The sequence below is a fragment of the Manduca sexta genome, chromosome 25 (genome assembly GCF_014839805.1).
Source record: "Manduca sexta isolate Smith_Timp_Sample1 chromosome 25, JHU_Msex_v1.0, whole genome shotgun sequence".
Lineage (NCBI taxonomy): Eukaryota > Metazoa > Arthropoda > Insecta > Lepidoptera > Sphingidae > Manduca > Manduca sexta.
Genome location: NC_051139.1, coordinates 6,204,705 through 6,224,938, shown reverse-complemented (window position 1 = coordinate 6,224,938; position 20,234 = coordinate 6,204,705). Strand labels below are relative to the sequence as shown.

General features: G+C 35.0%; 2 protein-coding genes across 4 annotated transcripts in view; both read left to right on the top strand.

Moving 5' to 3' along the window:
* The first annotated feature begins 209 nt into the window (after positions 1 to 209).
* On the top strand, positions 210 to 6,982 carry LOC115444962 (sialic acid synthase). The gene is made up of 5 exons (XM_030170977.2): positions 210 to 546; positions 871 to 1,086; positions 1,429 to 1,776; positions 3,763 to 3,913; positions 6,206 to 6,982. The coding sequence occupies exons 1-5, from the start codon at positions 418 to 420 to the stop codon at positions 6,409 to 6,411; spliced, it is 1,050 nt and encodes a 349-aa protein (XP_030026837.2). The 5' UTR covers positions 210 to 417; the 3' UTR covers positions 6,412 to 6,982.
* Positions 6,983 to 7,430: 448 nt separating this feature from the next.
* Positions 7,431 to 20,234, top strand: part of LOC115444972 (myosin-2 heavy chain) — a 22,587-nt gene continuing 9,783 nt past the window's right edge. The window contains exons 1-13 of one of the 3 annotated variants that reach the window (XM_030170995.2): positions 7,431 to 8,300; positions 12,404 to 12,513; positions 12,795 to 12,938; positions 13,231 to 13,337; positions 15,013 to 15,171; positions 15,448 to 15,600; positions 15,762 to 16,016; positions 16,450 to 16,613; positions 17,402 to 17,555; positions 17,631 to 17,813; positions 18,098 to 18,229; positions 18,640 to 19,363; positions 20,037 to 20,164. In XM_030170995.2, the coding sequence (XP_030026855.2) occupies positions 8,110 to 8,300; positions 12,404 to 12,513; positions 12,795 to 12,938; positions 13,231 to 13,337; positions 15,013 to 15,171; positions 15,448 to 15,600; positions 15,762 to 16,016; positions 16,450 to 16,613; positions 17,402 to 17,555; positions 17,631 to 17,813; positions 18,098 to 18,229; positions 18,640 to 19,363; positions 20,037 to 20,164 (2,604 nt within the window). In that variant the 5' untranslated portion in view covers positions 7,431 to 8,109. Of the gene's footprint in view, positions 8,301 to 12,403; positions 12,514 to 12,794; positions 12,939 to 13,230; positions 13,338 to 15,012; positions 15,172 to 15,447; positions 15,601 to 15,761; positions 16,017 to 16,449; positions 16,614 to 17,401; positions 17,556 to 17,630; positions 17,814 to 18,097; positions 18,230 to 18,639; positions 19,364 to 19,476; positions 19,568 to 20,036; positions 20,165 to 20,234 lie in introns of all 3 variants that reach the window. The other 2 variants (XM_030170996.2, XM_030170997.2) reach the window with 2 other exon arrangements.

Here is a 20,234-nt window from a genome sequence, read left to right as displayed (position 1 = left end):
GAGTGAACGTCTAATAAAGATGGTTGGTTGATATCTCTTTGTTGTTGTTCGCATACTGATGGGCGAAAGCACACGAGCGTGGTCGCGGGCACATCGCCGCTCACCGTACCTACCGGTTTTATCAATAATGCGGAGCGAGCGCGGGCGCGGCGCGGTGCGGGCCGGGCGCGGGCGCGGGCGCGGGCCGGGCGCGGCGTCGAGCGCGCGAGCGGCGGTGACGAGCCGGACTCGCACTTGTGCGGCGGACGCGCAGCCAACTACTCGTTTTATGTTCAATTGACCTTATTTATCCGATTTGATCTTGAACGGGAGGTCGATAAACTTTTATTGCATAGTGCCAGTGTATTTCCAAGTCAGCCAGTCTTGACGTAGACCCGGTTTGTTTGTTTTTATGGAGCATTTGTAGCAGCCGTAAACATGGTTGAAGTTAAGATATCTGAAGACATTAAAATTGGCGCCAACAAACCGTGTTTTATAATTGCGGAAGTTGGACAAAATCACCAAGGCGACATAGAAATTGCAAAGAAATTAATTAAAGCTGCAAAGGTAAGTGAGTTTTACGGATGTTGTACTCTTGTATGATGTTTTAACAAGTTCAACACAAAGAAAACATATCTTGTTATCAGTCGATACGACCTTGTGTTTACTGTTTTGTTATGTTGCAATCACCACAGAATATTTGAAGTCCATAATACCTATTCTCCATTACTGGTTTTCTGGAAAAAAAATATCTTGCAATATGTTTTTATTGACGAAATATATAGCTAATATAAACAATGCAATAGTTTCAAAATACAATCGTGTTCTCTGTTAAGTATAATATTCAACATTATTTAAATCATTTAATAATATCGTTAACGCAATTTCCAGGAGGCCGGTGCAAGTTGTGTTAAATTCCAGAAAACATGCCTAAAAGAAAAATTCACAAAGAAATACCTCGAGAAACCGTACAACAATCCTAACTCTTGGGGCTATACTTATGGAGAACATAAAAAGCACTTGGAATTTTCGGAAACTCAGTATCGGGAATTGTTTAGATATGCGCACGAAATCGGAATATTGTTCACAGCCTCCGCTATGGACATGGTAAGTTTTGAAAGTATTACCTATAAATTGAATTTTAAAAATGTCTAAAACTCCTCGTCGATAAACGAAGTGTAACATAATGCGAAGCAACAATAAATTAGTGTCACGACCCGGGATGTTTGATATTAAAGATTTTTACGTGACGGAATTGCTCAATTCGTCATTGTAACCAATAACCAGTGTGTACATATTACAACTGTTTTATGTCGCAAAGATGTTCTCGCTCGCGCACTTGTCAGCGGGGCTTCAATTGAGTAGGTACCTAATTAGCGTTAATGAAGTAAATAATTGTGAATTTGGCAAGGAGTACATAATATCAGATGGCCTTGTTTTTATTTTCAGGTATCATTCGATTTTCTAGTCAATTTAAAAGTGCCGTTTATAAAAATCGGCTCTGGAGATTCTAACAATTTGCTATTCCTCAAGTACGCAGCTTCCAAAAATATCCCACTAATAATATCAACTGGAATGGTGGATAAGAGCGCTGTAAAAACCATCTACGATATAATATCGGCGCAACACAAACAGTTTTGTTTGCTGCATTGTATATCGGCGTACCCCGTACCGTTTGAAGACTGCAATTTAACCGTATTACAAGACTATAAGAACACATTTGATATACCCGTCGGATATTCTGGTCAGGAGCTCGGCACGGCTGTAGCTTTGGCCGCCGTCGCTTTAGGAGCAAAGGTATGGTTAATATATTATAAAAATATCTAAAGACCTCTAAGAAGGAAGTGCATAATAGCCTAGTTAGGAATGGAACGGATTGCCAAAACTAAGGTCCGCAGGCTCAAAACCCAGGTCGCTCATCTCTGACTTTTCGAAGTTACGTGTTGATAGATTATAAAAATACCTAAAGAGGTCTTTACCTCTAAGAAGGAATAACACAATAGCCTAGTTAGCATTGGAACGGACTGCTGAGACTAAGGTCCGTAGGCTCAAAACCCAAGTCACCCATCTCGGACTTTTCGAAGTTACGTGTGTATTGCTTATCAATTATCATTCACTTTATCCATATGATATATCCATTTCCAACAGGCCGGCATAATTGTGTCAACTGCCAAAGAGAAATTATTTCTCATCAGTTGAAATGTATTGAACCCCACTCAACTTACCATCAGTTTCAGTGGGGTCACTTTGCCGCGCTCGTATAAAAAAAAGTTTAAGTCCAACAATGTGAAGAAACGTACATACCTGTACCCATAAGAGTTTTGAACGTATGTGAAGTCTACCCACACGTACTAAGCCAGTGTAATGGAGTAAGGCCTAAACCCTCTAAGTAGTAGAAGGAGGCCCGTGCATAACAGTAGGCAGTATAAAATACAGGGCTGGTTTCATAAAGAGCAGGCCATTACCGGCAAACATTCACCCCCCATGACTCTTGTCTCTATATTCTCTCAAAACAATAGCTCTGATGCAACTTAACGAACTTTAGACCGGCCATAAAGAATCGCAACAGCTGCACCATATTTTCTTTGTTTCTAATAAAATATAAACAAAATGTTCTCGAATTGTATTTGTATTATATACTTTTATATAACAAAGGATTCGAGCGCGACTGATAATAATATATAATAATATTTAGTCACACCCACGTATGTTTATTTCTCTATCACAATATAAAAGTATTAAGATGAGTAAAGTACAATATTACAGTCGATATTGTTACATAATATTTATGACCAGTGATAAGTATACGCTGAATTATCTATGTATGTTATCACATATATTTGTGCGGGGTTTTAATTTTTCTGACCTTCATATATGGATACGGATATGGTAAAAAAAATAGTTTCCGAAGATTTTCTGTCTTGAAAATAAGAATGAAGTTGGGTAAACAACCAATAAATTGATATAGCAGTTAATCAGTACAGGTGGTAGTGTGCCTGTTTCAGTGTGCTATACATCTCTTATCTCACGGCCCAGCTGCGTTTCAAATAAAACTCAATTGTACACAAAAATCAATACATTTTTTTATTGTTACCTTTTCCCAATCTTGAATATTTACCAAGGCAAAGCGAATTTCAGTATTTGCTCCTTCAAACCATGTTCAGAGCATCTTCGCTAATTTGGATTATAAACACACTTTTGTTATACCAGCCCCAAATAAATATATACGTCGTATGAGCGCATTAATTTGAGAATACGTCCATATATGTATCTTGCAAAAGCAGATTACTAAAATAATGCTATAGATTAATTTATTTAGCATTGACCTATGACTTTTAGTTGGTGGTGTTACAAGTCACCCACATTATATTAATAACATCCGCAGTTGTCGTTAAGTGTGTAATATCAGCCTGTTATTTCTTAAATATATCATCAGCGGCAACAAGGACTTAACGGGCGTACATCTCCCATATAAATTCACGCCTTTTAATTCTTAACGCGTAAGCAGAGGCATAACTAGTTCTGCGATATTTCGCCAAGTTTTTCTCCATCCCATGATATGATAGCAGGCAACCTTATCGCCTTATCGTATTCCATATGAAGAGAACTCAAGTGTGTTTTAAACCGACTTCAAAAAAGGAGAAGGTTATTCATTCGACGTGTATTTTTTTTGTTTGTTACCTCATTCTAAAAGAAAACTCATCTTTTATGCTCCATCGAAATAACCTAGATAGTGGAATAAATATACTTCACGTTAGTTTAACTATATGATGTTGTTTTAAGGTTTTGGAGAAACACATCACCCTCGACAAGACTATGAAAGGCACAGATCACGTATGCTCTCTCACTCCGACGGAGTTCCAACAGCTAGTCCGAGACGTGCGCGTCATCGAAGCGTCGATGGGCACGCCGATCAAGAGAGTCGTCACATCAGGTAATTACATTTTTTATAGCCGAGGCAGACGAGTAAGCCTAGCAATACCAGGGGAACAACCACTCTATTTACTATTATAATCTTGGCTTAAAATCGAGTATTGGTGGGATAATTATATGCCGGGATAACGAACCCTATTTACAAAGGTATAAGTACTACATCAGTTGCTTACCGAGATCGGTCTGTATACAGGGTCATTTTGACTTTGCGTTAATAAATGAAACCACATACTCGTCATTTTCCATTGTGCAAAACCAGAATAACAAATATTTTCTTCCAAATCCCGCTTTTACTTTTGTATTTTAATATATGTATGGCATTTGCGTGAGCGTATTTCTCACTAAAGGGTGGTGTTTTGCCGCTGCAATTTATTCTCTTATTGCAGTAGTAGTGACATTAAGGCCTGTAAATGATAATTACTTTTTATTAATATTTATGTTGTTCGTAACTTATACTTTTTGTACATCTACGGTTTGAGTAATTAATTATAAAGTATTATTTTTCAAGATAAGTGTGTGATTTCAGTTAGTAACGCAATGTCTATGTGACCCTGTATAACCATTTTCGAATAGGCAAGCATAATTGTGTCTACGATACTATTCATACCATTAGGTTCAGCGAAGTAGCTGTCGTGCCTGATAAAAAATGGATTGGCAAACTTAGCAGAACACATTCTCTATCCTAACACGGCTGAGTAAATACATTGCCGTTGATAGTAAGTTTATTGCAGTCGATAATGTGAGCCTTGGGTATAATTAAATATTAACTAATATCGTAGCATGACACTGCATAAAAATAGGTAAATGACTTTGTAGGTAAATGAAAGACAAATTACGAATATAATGCATATCAATTATGATTGTTTCTATATACAGAAGGTTCTGGAAAATCTTGTTAAGGAAACATACCTAAATTATCCCCTAATGTTTCGAGGTATTTGGTTTATCTGGCATTATAATTAATGTTTTGTTTTTTTTTTAACGCCGACAAATGGACGACGACGTTCTACGTTGAAGCGTCTTTGTGACACGTATATGTGCCCATTAGGTTTTTACTCGGAAGATTATTATGCTAATTGTATATTAAATAGTAGTTATTAATTAAGTAATTGTCATTATGATAATATTGCCATAGTTGCGTTTTATTTTATTGACGCAATTTTAATAACTCTATTAGTTACTCATGGCCTTCGATTCATGTTGTTCGCTAAATTGGCTACAACATGGCTACCACAAATATATTCAGCTTAAACATTCAGGGTTCATAAACTTTTCGTGATGTAAGTACACTGCAGCGGTATCGTTCGGTGTAGTCGCAGTCTAATAAAAATGTTTATTCATTTTTTTTATATCACAAGGTGTAAATTGCACTCCCACGTAGGTATGAAAAGTAACAAAATGACGAAGCTCTGGCCAAGCGCCAGTTTATATAGGCGGGGAATGTCTATTTCACCTAATATTGAGAAAATGACAAACTAAATATAGATCCATATGTTTTATTTTAGATGAAATAAAACTCACATGATTCCAAGTTCATTCATTATCATTCATAGCCCCATTTACTAAATTATAATTTTGTTAAAGGATACTACTTGTATACGGTAGAGTCTTATTTAAACACTCGTGCTAATGTCTGCGAGAGACAAGGCAGTATCCAAGAGTGTCAATAAGCCATGTCTAGGAAGGCTCAGAGAGGAATCAGACGAGAGCTGACAGGTGTGGACACTAATTGCACTATCGTGTTTGCGTAGTGACAACGATGTAGAGAAACGAATTGTGCTCCCCTTTGTATTCTTAGAACTTAGCAATCTAACCGGCTTTGCTGGATTTCATTGATGTGCTCTGAAGGTCTTAAAAGAGACCATCACTAACTACCATAGGTTTTATAATGGCGTGTATTTGCCAGGGTGGACGGGAAACCGAAATAAATGATCCCTTTGAAAAACAACTTACACGTTCAAACATAGGCTTATCTATCTTTAAAAAATAAATAAAACAGTGAGAGCAGGTTTTCTGCAAACATAATTTCGGCTTGGACTGATTCCAATAAAATAAAAATATCTGAAACCTAGACCCTTTACGAGATATTCGGCGGACAAGGATTAAAAAATTTACAGATGGTGGTATTAGGTTAGTTGCGAATTGCGAAACACCACTTTTGTTTCTTGAGACTTAATCCTGATTTTTACTAGTAATAATAACACGACATTAAAGGATTAAAATGAAGGGAACCTTCTTAATTGATATTTTAACCGAAATTTCGAATCAATAATTATCTTTTTTTATATTTCAGAAATTCCGTGCATCGACAAACTTCAAAAATCTCTCGTTATGGGGTCTACTAAAAATAAAGGCGAGATATTGTATCCAGGAGACGTGAAGATTAAAGTCGCTGAGCCCAAAGGTCTAAACGCGTTACACTTCGAGGAGGTTATTTACAAGACACTGGTCTATGACAAGAAAGAAGATGATCCTCTCAATCAAGGGGACTTCTGCTAAATAATGAAAATAAGACGCATAATTTAAATTTAAGCATATACTTATAGCTGATGTTATTTACAACCAATTTTGAAGTTAGTGAATACATTTCTTAACCTCCTATGGACTGTGGTGTGCATACCCCTAACTTTTAAAAGCAGCACTGTACGAGCCTAACTTCAGCTTGGACATAAACACTAATATCAGCTGCAAGTGAGTTGTATATACCTAAATATTTTGTATTTATATATAATATAAGTATATATCTAAATAACAACGTGGACAAATGTGAATGTCTAATAGATAACATTATAATGTCATGAAAGGCAAAGAAATAAACAATAGCCTCATAGGAACATATTTAACGGGATACTGTTATAAATACTGGCGCCGACAATATGATTTTAATTTCAATTAAAATCTTATTGTTAGCACCATCCTGTAAGAGGATAATAAAAAGAATTTATTTTATAATATACCTTTACACTAAATCATTAGGATAAAAGATTTGTTATTGTACCATACTTTTATATATAAGATTTTTGATATTATTATTTAGTTGTAAGGAATTAAAGAACCTAATAATCCATGACATCTTTTTTATTTATATTCCAAACGCATAAATAAGTGCCTATTTATTATTACAGTTCGTAGTAAAATTAAAAATAAGAATCGTTGACGTCAATGCCCATTCACAAAGATTGATAGATCTATAGTCAAGATTATTATTAATTATAATTGCATAGGTACCTATTTTTGTATATTTTGTCACAAGATTTGCAGATTCTTATTCCGATTTTATATTGTTAAAAATATATGACATTAATAATTTATTTTAGCCACTATAAATATCTTACTGATACTGAAAATAAACACTTATTAACGAATGCACAGTTTAAAAAGTCAAATGTGCAATTCTAGTATTGCAGCTCTTCAAATTATATTACCCAAGCCATATGGTGGCCACCTATGGTGGGTTATTGCCTGACGCAATTTATTAGCGAGTCGGTTTTATTTTTATTGACGGTGAGAAGCGAGCAGCAAGCAGTGGTGGAGCGGCGTGTGGTGTAATAGGGCACGAGTGGCGCAGCAGACGCGCGTGTGTTGGCTCGCTGCCCGCGCCGCCGCCAGTCTCGGGAGCACCGGCTCCGCCGCCGCCTGCGCCTGCGCCGTCCGCGTCCCTCTACCATCTATATTCATTCCTGCCGCACTAAAAGCCCCCTCGTCTATTCTCCTGGCGTTAGTGTCTACACCGCTCCAGACGCTGACCCGTGCGTGGATTCGCAGTGCTGTGCGGTCCGCGGGTGCATCGCCATAGATCATCGAGAGATGCAGTCCGACCAGTATTTACGAGCCTAGAAAGTCTCAGCAATAGCAGCTACTCGAAAGCTGCCGATTTAGGTCGCCCGGTTCAGTGCTAGCAGCGGGATATTTTTATTGCCACTGTTGGGTGCAGACGTACGAGCGCCGGAGCACGTTGTCGATTAAATAAATTATTATTTATAGAGTAGAATCGTAAAGTTCATTCCATAAACATTAATTTGCGTATGAGTAGTTGTTCCTAGTTTCTCTTGCCGTCGGGTGGATACGTTATCAAACGCCACTATGATATGGAGTGAAAGAGTAAAAATACGATCGTAGTGCTGGGTTGAAATTGTGGCATTTAGGTGAAATCTTTGACATTTGTAAAAGTGCATTTGAGTGTATAGTTCTGAGAGAATGCATCACTTGTATCCTCTGGCGAAGGGCGATCCCCTGTGCCCTTTGGGCTTCCACCCGCAGGTGCGATGGCCGACGCGATGCAAGCGGTGTTTCCGCGACTATAAGGAGCATGGCGGCGGCCGGAAAAGAGAAGACGACTTTACAGCCTCCACGCCCAGTCTTGCCACTTGGAACTCACCATCGTCACGGTCAGTCTTCACCACTATATTGATATGGCATGTAGTTAAGGAGATGCAATTATACTGTTCATGTTTAAGTCACTTATCTTTCGTAATACTGATTGACTGACTGACACATTACACACAGCTTGAACCAATGTAAAATTAATATAATAATTTACACGTGAGTGTTTTATATAAGTATCTGAAGTAATTATAACTATAGGTAGGTAAAAAAAATTGAAAATCCATCCAAGGTAAAACAGTAAATGAATGTTTCCTCTTTCCTAAGATGTTGCCGATGGGAATTTCCAACCCGCACTGTGCTGGCTTAAAACAATTTTAATTATTTCTGAAATATATCTAAGACAGAAAAGAAAATCGCACCATCTTTCCTGTATGTAGTTACGTCCTGAAATAAGTCATGCGTAATCTACATTTGGGTTATTTTGTATGCCAATAAATACCATACGATCTTTTATGATTATCAGAGTACTTGCAAATTGAGTAATTGTATCATGTTAAAATGGAGTAATTTATAAAAAAAAAAACATCTGTAGAATGCGTAGTAAGCTGCTTGCTCGTGGGTAGGTACTTAATATATAAATGTCTAATCCAAAAGGGCTTCGTTCGTGGATTGATAGAAATTTCTCTTTGCATCGCGATATGGAAACAACTATATATTAATGTATGAATGCTGGACAGTTTATTGGTCCCTCTTTTAGAGCGCCTTGATTAATAATTTGTATTTTGTAGTACCTATCTAACTAGGCTGTATAATCCTAAACAATAGTAGTTACCCCTACTTTTTTATTTCTTAAATATTCAGGCTATTGACGGTATTTAAAAGAACTTTATGTAATTTTAAACCAATATTTGTATCCTATTCTATTTCTTGGTGGACGAACTTATGCCCTCAACACTGGAATATTTGGCGGTATTTTTTATAGGAGCACGGCTAAGTGACCCGACTGCACCTAGTGGTAGTGGAGTAAGGTCCATTAGAACGTCGACTGGCGAGAGATGATTATGCCTCGGCAGTCGACAAAATTCTGCCGCCCTGCTAGAACCGGATGTACACAGCCTGATCCTGAAACGCAATACACTATGGCGGGTTTTAACAACTTGTGTACGGTGGTCGCGGACGGATATAAAATATATCCTACCACGAGCATCTACCTACTTACCTACATGGCTCTACTACATCCCCAATGATATATAAAAACATGACAACTCCAAAATAGCCATTGGCTTAAGGTCACAAAAGATCCTTTCATATCGAAGCACAAACTTCGGTTATTCCTATTGATTCTATTGTGTCTGCACATAGACATCAATGTTGCATGGCAATGAGAAGATCCTACGATTAAATTTTATGCGAAATTATTGTGATTATCATAAATATGTGGACAATTGCCTACTACTATGTTATGTATGAACTAATATGACAGTCTTATTGTACACCCTTGTCTTGTTACTCGATATTATGGATGTAGAGTTCATATGTTTGTTCTTGGAGTAAACACTTAAACCGATTATTCGTTTGGCACATAAATAGACCATGTTTTGGATAAATATAGACAAATTTTTATTACGGAAAATTACACAATGAAACTTAAAAGGGATTTCTACTTATTTCTCTACACAACGACTTTGAAGTAATTTTTGGAAACTCTCTTTTTCTATAATTAAAATTGTTTAGAGCTCTATCATTATTGTTTAAATTCGGTTTAACTTCGCACAAGATCGAAATTGTTACGAAGAAATCACGATGCTATCGTTCAGTGTTATAGCCACCTAAACACAAATTACTTTAAAATCAGAGTTGCGTGTTCCATTGCACCCTAGGCCTCACACTCTGCATAAATTTAGCTATACCCTCAGACCGCGAAGAAGGCTATCGTTGGTTATTTGTGGTGCACGTATATTGTATACTATTTAATCGCTATATTGATAAGGAAATTTTCATATTATGATATTATATATACTTACTATTATCATTTAAAAAGAAATTTTAATATATTTTTTAACTTACCTATATTTATTATAAAGTTTTAAATAACATTTGTTTTGTCTAAAATATGAAGAATATTGCATTTAAAATATAAACCAATTTAATAACACCTGTTTGTCTTGCAGCCGTTGCCAAAAATTGCAGAGTATACATACCTAGGTACTACATGTTAAGTAGTTTATTACAAATATACAGAATAAAGTACATTAACGCAGGTGTCACTACAATAATTACAAACGTATCTTTGTAACCGCATAAATTCTTAATCTATGAACAAAAAGAAAAACGTGGCACAATTCCAAATTCTTGTACGTTTTTGCGAATTGTTTGTATTGCGCCCGGTAGAACTGATGTTTGACGTAATGCCCGCCTCCATGTGTACGCTGTACTCGTAGTTACATACTACATACCTGTCTACAACAATATAAATACATATTTTGCATAATAAACAATTTTGCAACAAAATCAGAGATATTGCAAGAGGTTTATAATATGTGAATATACACAATCATGAAGAACAAAGAGCTTATTGATTTAAAAGAGTATAAAATGAGAAATTGTTCTCTATAAGTAAGATTTTTTGATAGTTCATGTCTTTATCACACTTTTAATATTATTAACTAATTTCTTTCGAAGATGTCTGAATTCTTAATATTACTGTAACGCCAGACATTTTAAAGTATTAGGTAAGTAATGACAATTTACAAAAGTAGTACTTAAGTATAAATTTATTTAAACTAAATTGATTAAGTAGATTTTTGACGGAATATAGACATTTGTTTAGAAAGGTTATTAGAATTACCCATCCAAAAAATTAGATAGGTAGGTTTCGAAGAGAGCCGACAAGACAGCGTTAATGGTTAACTTCTCCGGATGTGTTATTTTAACCCAAAATACTCTACATTCCCTTTACGTTTACATATTATGAAATGTTGCTCGATGTTTGAGGTTAAAAATAGAAATAGTATTCGCGGATAAATAGCTACCATTCGAGGGAGTGTTAGAGACAAGATATGTCAAGACTCGAGGTTAGTTCATTTTTGGTCAAGCCCACATCAACCGACAAATACACCTCGATAGCACTTTTCAGAGAACAAGGAACAACCCCTGGAATCAAAATATTCCGTGGCACCATAACACCAACACCTGATACAAAATAATTCAAACTACAACACTAACTACAGTTGGACGAGTACTTATATCATGGCCACATAGGTACAATTATATGTTTTTCATTGAATGAAACACCTAACGTTTAACTATTTCTATAATACGAGTATTAACAAGTACGTAGGTGGTGGATATTTCATGGGCTGGTAAACACGGATATAATCTTAATGATCGTCATTATTTTATTTTTTATCGTAGTTCGTACTGTGATTTGCAGCAAGTCCTTTTTTCCAGAAGATATAATTGGTTACAAAACATCAGATGTTCGAGAAGCTTATCAATACCCATTAGTGTAAGCAGATTTATAATAAAAAAAAATTATAATTTGAACTACCAATCTATTAATATCTACATTTTTTCGTCGCTCCGCCCACGTGGAAATCCTTCCCAAAAAGTTGTGCTGAGCATACTTATAGGATAAATAATAATTGTTAGTCCAAATGTTCCAGCATTTGGTCTATATACTTTGGTACATAGTCCAAACTTTGGAACATTATCCAAATCTATTCCGTATAGGGGTTCTGTGTTTATTTCTAATAAAATACAAACATCTAAAAATCGTGCATTTTTGCCATTAGTGAAAAATGAAAATTTTACCAAAATGCTGTCGTTCTCAACATTTTATTAGATAAGATATTAGTCATGCCTATATGCGCCTATATACCTAGTCAGAAAATAAACAAAAGCGAATCCTAGCCGGGCCAGAACAAACAGTGTTTTGCATATTTTGTTTTCAGTCTTTTTCATCGACTGGAGGAGGAGGAGAAGGAGCTTTCTTTCCTTTATGCCATACAAATATTCGTTAATTTTATATCACTATTGACTACCTTTAAGATGTTGTGATGTTTGCTCCACAACTGCATGTCATACCTAGTCATAATCAAACTTCAGTCTTTATAATAATATACAACTGTAGATATCAGTGACATATTTAAATGTACATAAACAGAAGTCGTGACGACGATAATGGTGCAGACGGTGGAAAGGGTGGCCGCGGTTGGGCGTCCAGTACAAACCTTACCTCCTTTGAACCTCCAAAAAAAGACGGATTCTCCACGGGTAAGTAGCAAAACTATATACATAAAACATATTCTCTTATAAATTAGTTACGTAGAAGCCTGAAAATCAACCAAATTATTAATTTCTGTTACTATTTCATTATTCCCAATGCTAATTATTTCAAGGATGTTTTTCAATTCTACAATATAACATGCGTGTAAATTGCTTACAATTATTATTATTTTTTTATTATAAATTATTTCCCAACCTACCATCTTATTTTAGATAAAGGCGGGAATTTTTTAGGTACTTCGATAATAATTTATATTTTTATTTCATAGGGTTCAGCAGAACCAGTTCATCGTGGACGTCGACGCCTGACCTGGGGGCTGACGAAACCGAAACCACAAACGCCGTCACCGTAAATCTCAAACTTCCTAAGAGGCGACTCACAGGACCACTTCCGTCCATAGACACTGGACAAGGTGCGTGCTTAAATAATAACTACATTATATTTGTAATGTATGTTTATTTAGCAATTGTATGCAAATTGCAACTGTATTTTCAAATAAATAACACGGATCTTTCTTTGTACTTGTGTGCTAGTAATAGCAGGTGCTCTACACAGCAACCCGCCGATAATGAATTCGCGGCTTGTCCCGCCGGATGGGCGGGTAGAGTGTGTAGAGCAACTTCAACATATTATCACAAATTATTCTTAAAAATACTCACGAAACTGTACATTTAATAATGATTGACCCCTTTCGTTTATTATAGAATCGGTAACATTACGTCGACCGTCGCCCTCTCCACCGCCAGCTGCAGTCAGTCAACCGCAAGTCACCATAACCAAAAACGACTCGCTAGCTGAACGAGTACGGAAGGTAAACAAAGCTATTCAACAATAAATACATTTAACCTTATAGATGTAGAGTAATAAAAATTACAACGTTGGAATACGTAAGTTCCTGTACCGTGATGGAATATATAGAACGGTAATATTTCTTGAGCATTGGTCCTCGTAGTGTATAGTTATTGAACTATACACTACGAGGACTAAGTCTTGGTATTCATAGATACATTGTAAATTAGGCATTACCATAGGTCTGGATAACATACCCTTGCATAAGCTATAAGTATATTTTTTTAAAAAGTACACAGAAGCGAAACTAAAGATTTTTTTAACGAAAGGATTCTGCCGGGTTGAAATGATTGTGAGTCAATTAGGCATTACCTAAATTACATTGTGTCGATTTTAAACATAAAAAGAATAGAACTAAAGAGTGAAGTGGGTCAAGCCTATAGAGATTTCTGGTAGAGCTTTCGGCCAGGTTTGTTTGTATTCCGCTGCTCAAAATAAACATGAAAGGTCGTGCGTGCTGTTGTATTTAATGATTGGCAGAGCTCAGCACATTGTGATTAATTATATCAATTGTTTATCTAATTTTGATTCAATTATATAGTCTATTGCGTGGGCGTGCCTAGGGTGGGTTGGCAGGGGGGGGGGGGTCAAGTAAATTTTAAACAATACCAAATTTACTCTATAATGTCAGCAAACAATTAATGTTTAGAATAATGATAGTACTAAATGAGTACTTTAGACATTAAATTCAAAATTTCTAATACCAAGACATCTTTTCTGAAAAACATAGGTATGTTTATTTGGAACTTAAAACATTCCTAAGTCCAGAAATGATTAATCTCTCCGATAGCCGACGCGCTGCCAGCTTGATGCACATATGGTCGTTTTTCAAACAACTCTATTTTATTTTTACTCAATATTTCTGGCGATTTATATACCCAAGGTTTGTGGCTTGTTAAAATAGACGCAAAATTTCGTAAAAACGAAAAATAACAAGTCTGTATAACTTTATTCAAGATATTAATATTGATTATCACTAGATAATCGATAAGGCAAAAGTAGGTTTTATGGAGTACAATATCAATTACCATACACAATTTTAACAAACTATGTATCATTAGTAAAAAGAATTAGTATCTAGCAGACACTTACACATTGACCCACAAACGAGTTTCTAATTTCGTTGAGACGAATGACATACAACTGAAACAAGAATCTATTTTTATTTCTTGTCTTTATTTTGCTGGTAGGTATCTTTTTTCGTGAAGAAATATTAATTTTATAGTGTTAATCAGAAAGAAACACTAACGTATGCTCTGGTGTACCTCTACCCATTACAGACGTTCCACTCAAAAATTATTAAAGTGTATGCCTGTTTGTATGTACGAAATCAATTCATTTAAATACTTTATAAACCTTAAATAACCATAAACACTTGACAACATTCTAATTTGTTTTTAGTTTTATTTCGGTCCCTATTTAAAATACATGTAAAATATTGTATATAGTAATTTATTAACGTAATGCAAGCATAACAACAACATAAACAATTACTGCTTTAGAATAATGTACGCTACTTCCTGGGATAATATTCTACATACATTAAATTATTAGGCATTAGTTATATATTTAGACGCACGAGTTGGATCCTAAATCATTCTAAATAAAGACGCGTTTGCGCTCCTTGTTATTTCCAGATGCAATTGCTGAAGAATCAAAACAGTTTCGAAAAGGAATCTAGTTTAGAGAAAGACAGAGATAGAAGAAGTTTATCTAGAAGCAAAGAAGAAGAAAAGACTGCTAAACCTAAAGAAGATCGTACTTCAACTAAAGATGACGTTAATTTTATGATGCAGGTAATTAAAAAAATAAACTACGTTCCAAAAATAGTCTTCATTATAATGCGAATCTGTTATTAGTTAACTGCCCTCAAAACCGAAATAGGTAGAAAGTCTAGAATCTCCCTACCTATCTTTTCATAGTAGTTTGATATGTAGATAATTAATTTGATATTTTTGGTAAATGTACTTATATATAGTAGTTAACTTAAAACAGTTGAAATTTGCTTAGTTGAAGATTCTATGTTAAAATATTATATACTTCTCTAAAGTGCTATTTTTTCTTAATTCCAGGTAAAAAGTTCGCGTAGCTCAAATACGAATTCCAAACCTCCAATGAGAGGAGGACCTTCACGCGACAAAGATGAATCTGATGATGATACTAGTACTGTCGGCACAATCACAACTGATACTACATTAGTCGATGCCAACGTCAGGGAATATCAAGTAAGAATGACATTGATATTCATTAATAATTTATTGATTATGATGCTTCGTATACCTCAAAACCGCATTCATCTTTCGAAAGGATTTTATAGAAAGTTATAAAAAAATAATTGTTTTTAGTCTTGGAACTGTTTTTAATATTTTATCATTCTAAATTACAGGAACAAATAGAAAGCTTCAAACAAGAAATAGACACTCTCAAGAAACGTTGTGAACGTGTTGAAAAAGAGAAAAGTGATATTCTCCTCCGGAGATTAGCAAATATTGACACAGCGAATAAATACACCACTGGACGGTCATCAGAAGTTCTGAAACTGCAACAAAAAGTCAACGAACTGTCGGCGCAGAACGAAGATCTCAGAGATGAAAAGAAACACCTTACATTAAGGGTTAAAGAGATTGAATGTGAACTTGAGGTAAGTTCATAAAGAGATTTTTTTTCAATCGCAAGATATAAGTTATCAAAGAGATAAATCACAACGTGACTAAATTCACAAGTTTTAACTTAATTTTAGTTAACGTCTTAAACAGCTAATGTAGATAATACTCACTTTATGACCTTATGTTTGGGATCATAGATTAGACTGTAACTTTTGAACGTGTTCGTCTTATACATTTATGTGACGATATTTACTCAGAAGTTATGAAACAGGGACTGGATATAATATTATTTGTAAAACAATGAAACCATTTAGTCCTCAGATAGTTATTGTTCAGAGCTATTGTCCATTCACTGCAATTTTGTTCTAGATATTTTACCTGATTGAAATATCAGTGCTAAGTAATGTACAATTCTCAATAAAATCCATTTTTTGAATACACGTTAATAAAATATATTTTATAATCTAGGCTCGACCATCAGCAGAGGCTCAAGCGCGACAAATAGAACAGCTTCGGGCAAAACTTCTGGCCGCAGAAACTCTCTGTGAGGAGTTAATGGACGAGAATGAAGACATGAAGAAAGAGTTAAGAGATCTTGAAGAAGAAATTGAGGAAATGCAAGACAATTTCAGGTAGTAACGTCAACCTCTTCCACATTATGAAACATTTAGGATGTTTTTTAATTAAGTATGACTGCCTCGGAGGCGTAGTTTCATTATGTGCGCGGTAGGGCTGCTGTTCCGAGATCCTGGATTCGAATCCCGGGTCGAGCTAATTGATATTGGATTTTTCTATTCAGTATGTCTAGAGTCTGGGATTTATGGTCACTATGACGATAGGTTCCCCCCTATCAAACATGCGACCAAAACCCACATGGCGAAAAGTAGTTACCCTTATAGTACCTTCAGTCATTAACGCGTGATATGTTTTTTAAGTCGTTATTTTCTTATTCAACACCAGAAACATTTTAATTATTATGTTACTAGTTGACCCGACAGACGTTGTCCCGTCTTAACTCATTCTGTCAATCGCTGACAGTTATTTCAAACAATTGACAGTTATATGAAAATTAATATTTTCGTTAAGTATTCTTAAATTTTCTAATTTTCCGCGCCATTTTTTTAAGTTTTTCTTTCATAAGAAACTTCTCCTGACAATGACAAACACAACAACAACAAAAAGTGAAATCGGTCCAGCCGTTCACGCGTGATGACGTGACCAAGGGAAATAGGGATTCATTTTTATATATATAGATTAATTATGCTACACTGTAAAAGAAGTCTTTTTAAAAATAATAAACTTTAGGCTCTAATCTACAGAGTGAGAGATCAATGTTTTAAAAGAAATTATCTTATTTCCCAATAGATTTTTTCGAAAACTTGTACAACTATAGAATGTGATATCATTATCTGCTTTTCAGAGAAGACCAAGCGGATGAGTATACTTCTCTAAGAAAAGAATTGGAACAGACTATTAAAAACTGCAGAGTATTATCATTTAAGCTTAAAAAGACTGAAAGAAAAAATGAGCAGTTAGAGCAAGAGAAGGCCGAACACGAAAAGAAATTATTAGAGGTGTGTTGATAAATTAAATATTTTTTGCAATATATTTTATGTCTTTTTGATGCTTTAATAGAATTCATTTTGTAGATAGTGGGCGGCCCAGATGGTTTACAACGCGAGAATCGCATAAAAGAATTGGAACAAGAAGTAGCTCGATCGACCGAAGTGGCGCTGAGGTTACAACGGGAACTGACTGAGGCTAACACCAAATTAACCGCAGCATCGGGCGCTCCCCCAGCGAACTTAAAAAAACTTCCACATTCAGATGGGGTACGAGTTTATTTCAATTTAAATACTCTTTTTTATTTCTTAATTTCTTTTTTAAAAATATAAAACTAAGAATATATTTTCCATATAATATACGAAATATTTTTAACTAAGTATCTGTATAATTTCATGGGTTAATTTAATATTTTTGTTTATTAAGCGCATTATGTACTACAAAGTTACAAAAGTACCTATAAAAAGATATATAATATATATTTTTACCAAAATATATTATAATACTTTTGTGACTAAGATTATACTGATGGATATCATTATTTTAATTTCAGGTAAAAGTATCTCGGTCGTCGTTGACACGTGGTGGAAGTCAAGAAGATGCTGCACAGCTGTTGCGGGACCTGCAAGACTCGCTCGAACGGGAAGCCGATTTACGCGAACAACTACGCAACGCTGAAGAAGAGGTGATAATTTTTTTTATATTTCCGCGAAATCTTAATGAGCCTTTATTAACTCAAAACGTATTATTTACGATAGAATTAATTTCCACCACATCAAATAGTCTCGTAAATAAATTTGTTTAAAAGTATCACTATAAATTTTCTGCTCTTAACATATTAATAACTTCACGCCACGTTTTTATCTTATCAGTATATTTACAAAAAAAAAACAAAGCTTTCAGTGGGGTATTACCTCGAATTTAATGATCGCCAGCTGGCGTATTGCCAGCTTGTAGCTGACTCAACCGCGACACAAATAATATCTTATAGGTAACAATATGTGTCTGCTTGGGGAAATGCAACAGACTATTGTTTAAAACTTTTCTAATTGTAATAAAACCAAGAACAATTAAAAAAATATTGTATTTAAACAGGCTTGTCAATATGGACAACGCTCAGAAGATAGAAGAATCCTACCACTGGCAAATTACCCCCATTTAACAAAACACGATTTAGAATCAATTACTAATGAAAAAATATTAGAAATGCAACAGGTCTTAGAGAAAAGTGTATCCACAACAGACATGAGTCGCATATCTATAGGGGTCAATGAATTCACTCAGTCACCTCAAGATTTTATATTCAGCTATTCTGAAGGGTCTCAAACTGATACTTTAATGACTTCCGATGTTACTACAGACACAAGGAAAGTTTGCCTGGATTCAGGCATACAATGTATTAACGAGCTTTTGGAGATGTATACACAAACGGAAGCAGCGTTCAAGAAGAACAAAAACAACCAAACAGATAACTTTAGTAGAAATGGTTTTTCACAAACCGATAAAATAAAACCTAAAAATGTTTTCGTACAGACTGCTGTTAAACTTTATAAAAATGAGTGTCTGCAAACTGTAGACAAAAATACTATAAGCCTTAATACAGAAGATAAACAACAAAATCGCGCTTGCGATCATTCAGAAAGCTCAAACTATGAAAATAATGGCAGTATAAATGAATCGAATTTAATGGCAACTAAAAAAATACCAAAATCTGATAGTCCCCCACTTGCGATTGATAAAACCGAAGACGTCTCTTCCGAAATTAGCCTGTCTTTTGTTTCTTTATTAAATCCTCTAGCAGTTAGGATGTCAAATATAGGTATATAATGTTATAATATCACTTAACCCTTTGAAGTTTGGCTGTTATTAATAGGTATATATAAATGTTTCTAATAAGTTTTCGGTGATAAATAACTAACATAATATTTTCAGGCAAATAACTTACGTAAAACAGCATCACGCGTCGAAGAGGACAATGAATCTTTGCTTCTACAGCTGAAGAAAATGGCTACCAAAGCCAGAAGTACGTCGAACAAATTCTGTAATGCAAAATCTATTGTGTTCATGACAATGACCTTCATAAATTCCATGCCAATACCTTGCATCAAACATAACTCTGACTTAAATATAACCCAAATCTTAACAAACTTATTTTCTTTTATCTCCACTCTTGGATTTTACTAACAAGCTTATATCAGTGTATGTAATCAAATATTACTCATAGACGTATTTACGGTAGCCATTTTCTCCAGTTTCCTAAGTGTTATATTCGTTTCATATAAATTGTTGAAAAACAAATCGTTGTTAGCATTGACTTCATCGACTAAGTATAAGATGTTTTAGTTTTATACATCCAATGAACTAATGTTGTAATAATTTCAATCATAACTACCTACTTTCCATATGATTTGGCAAATGCTTCGTGCTGTGTTGCTTTTCTTTATTATCAAATATAAAATACACATTATATTCATGCTAGTTTTTATTTGTAGGCCGTAAGTTATCACCAACTGCTCCAACAAATAGACTCGCTATCGATTCCACTCACGATAAAGAAGAAAAAGCGTCAGAGGTAGAGGATCCCGCAGAACTGAAATTGCTTCTCGAACTTAATGAACAGGTAAGCTTATGACATTACATAATTTGATACGTAAAGTGTATATGACAATATTAATATGGTTTGAACCTTT

What these genes read in the sequence shown, in the direction of transcription:
- LOC115444962 (XM_030170977.2), top strand. Translation starts at nt 418, where the DNA reads ATGGTTGAAGTTAAGATATCTGAAGACATTAAAATTGGCGCCAACAAA. An exon ending in CAGCCTCCGCTATGGACATG is followed by an intron (nt 1,087 to 1,428) that starts GTAAGTTTTGAA and finishes TTTTATTTTCAG; the next exon opens with GTATCATTCGATTTTCTAGT. An exon ending in CCGTCGCTTTAGGAGCAAAG is followed by an intron (nt 1,777 to 3,762) that starts GTATGGTTAATA and finishes TGTTGTTTTAAG; the next exon opens with GTTTTGGAGAAACACATCAC.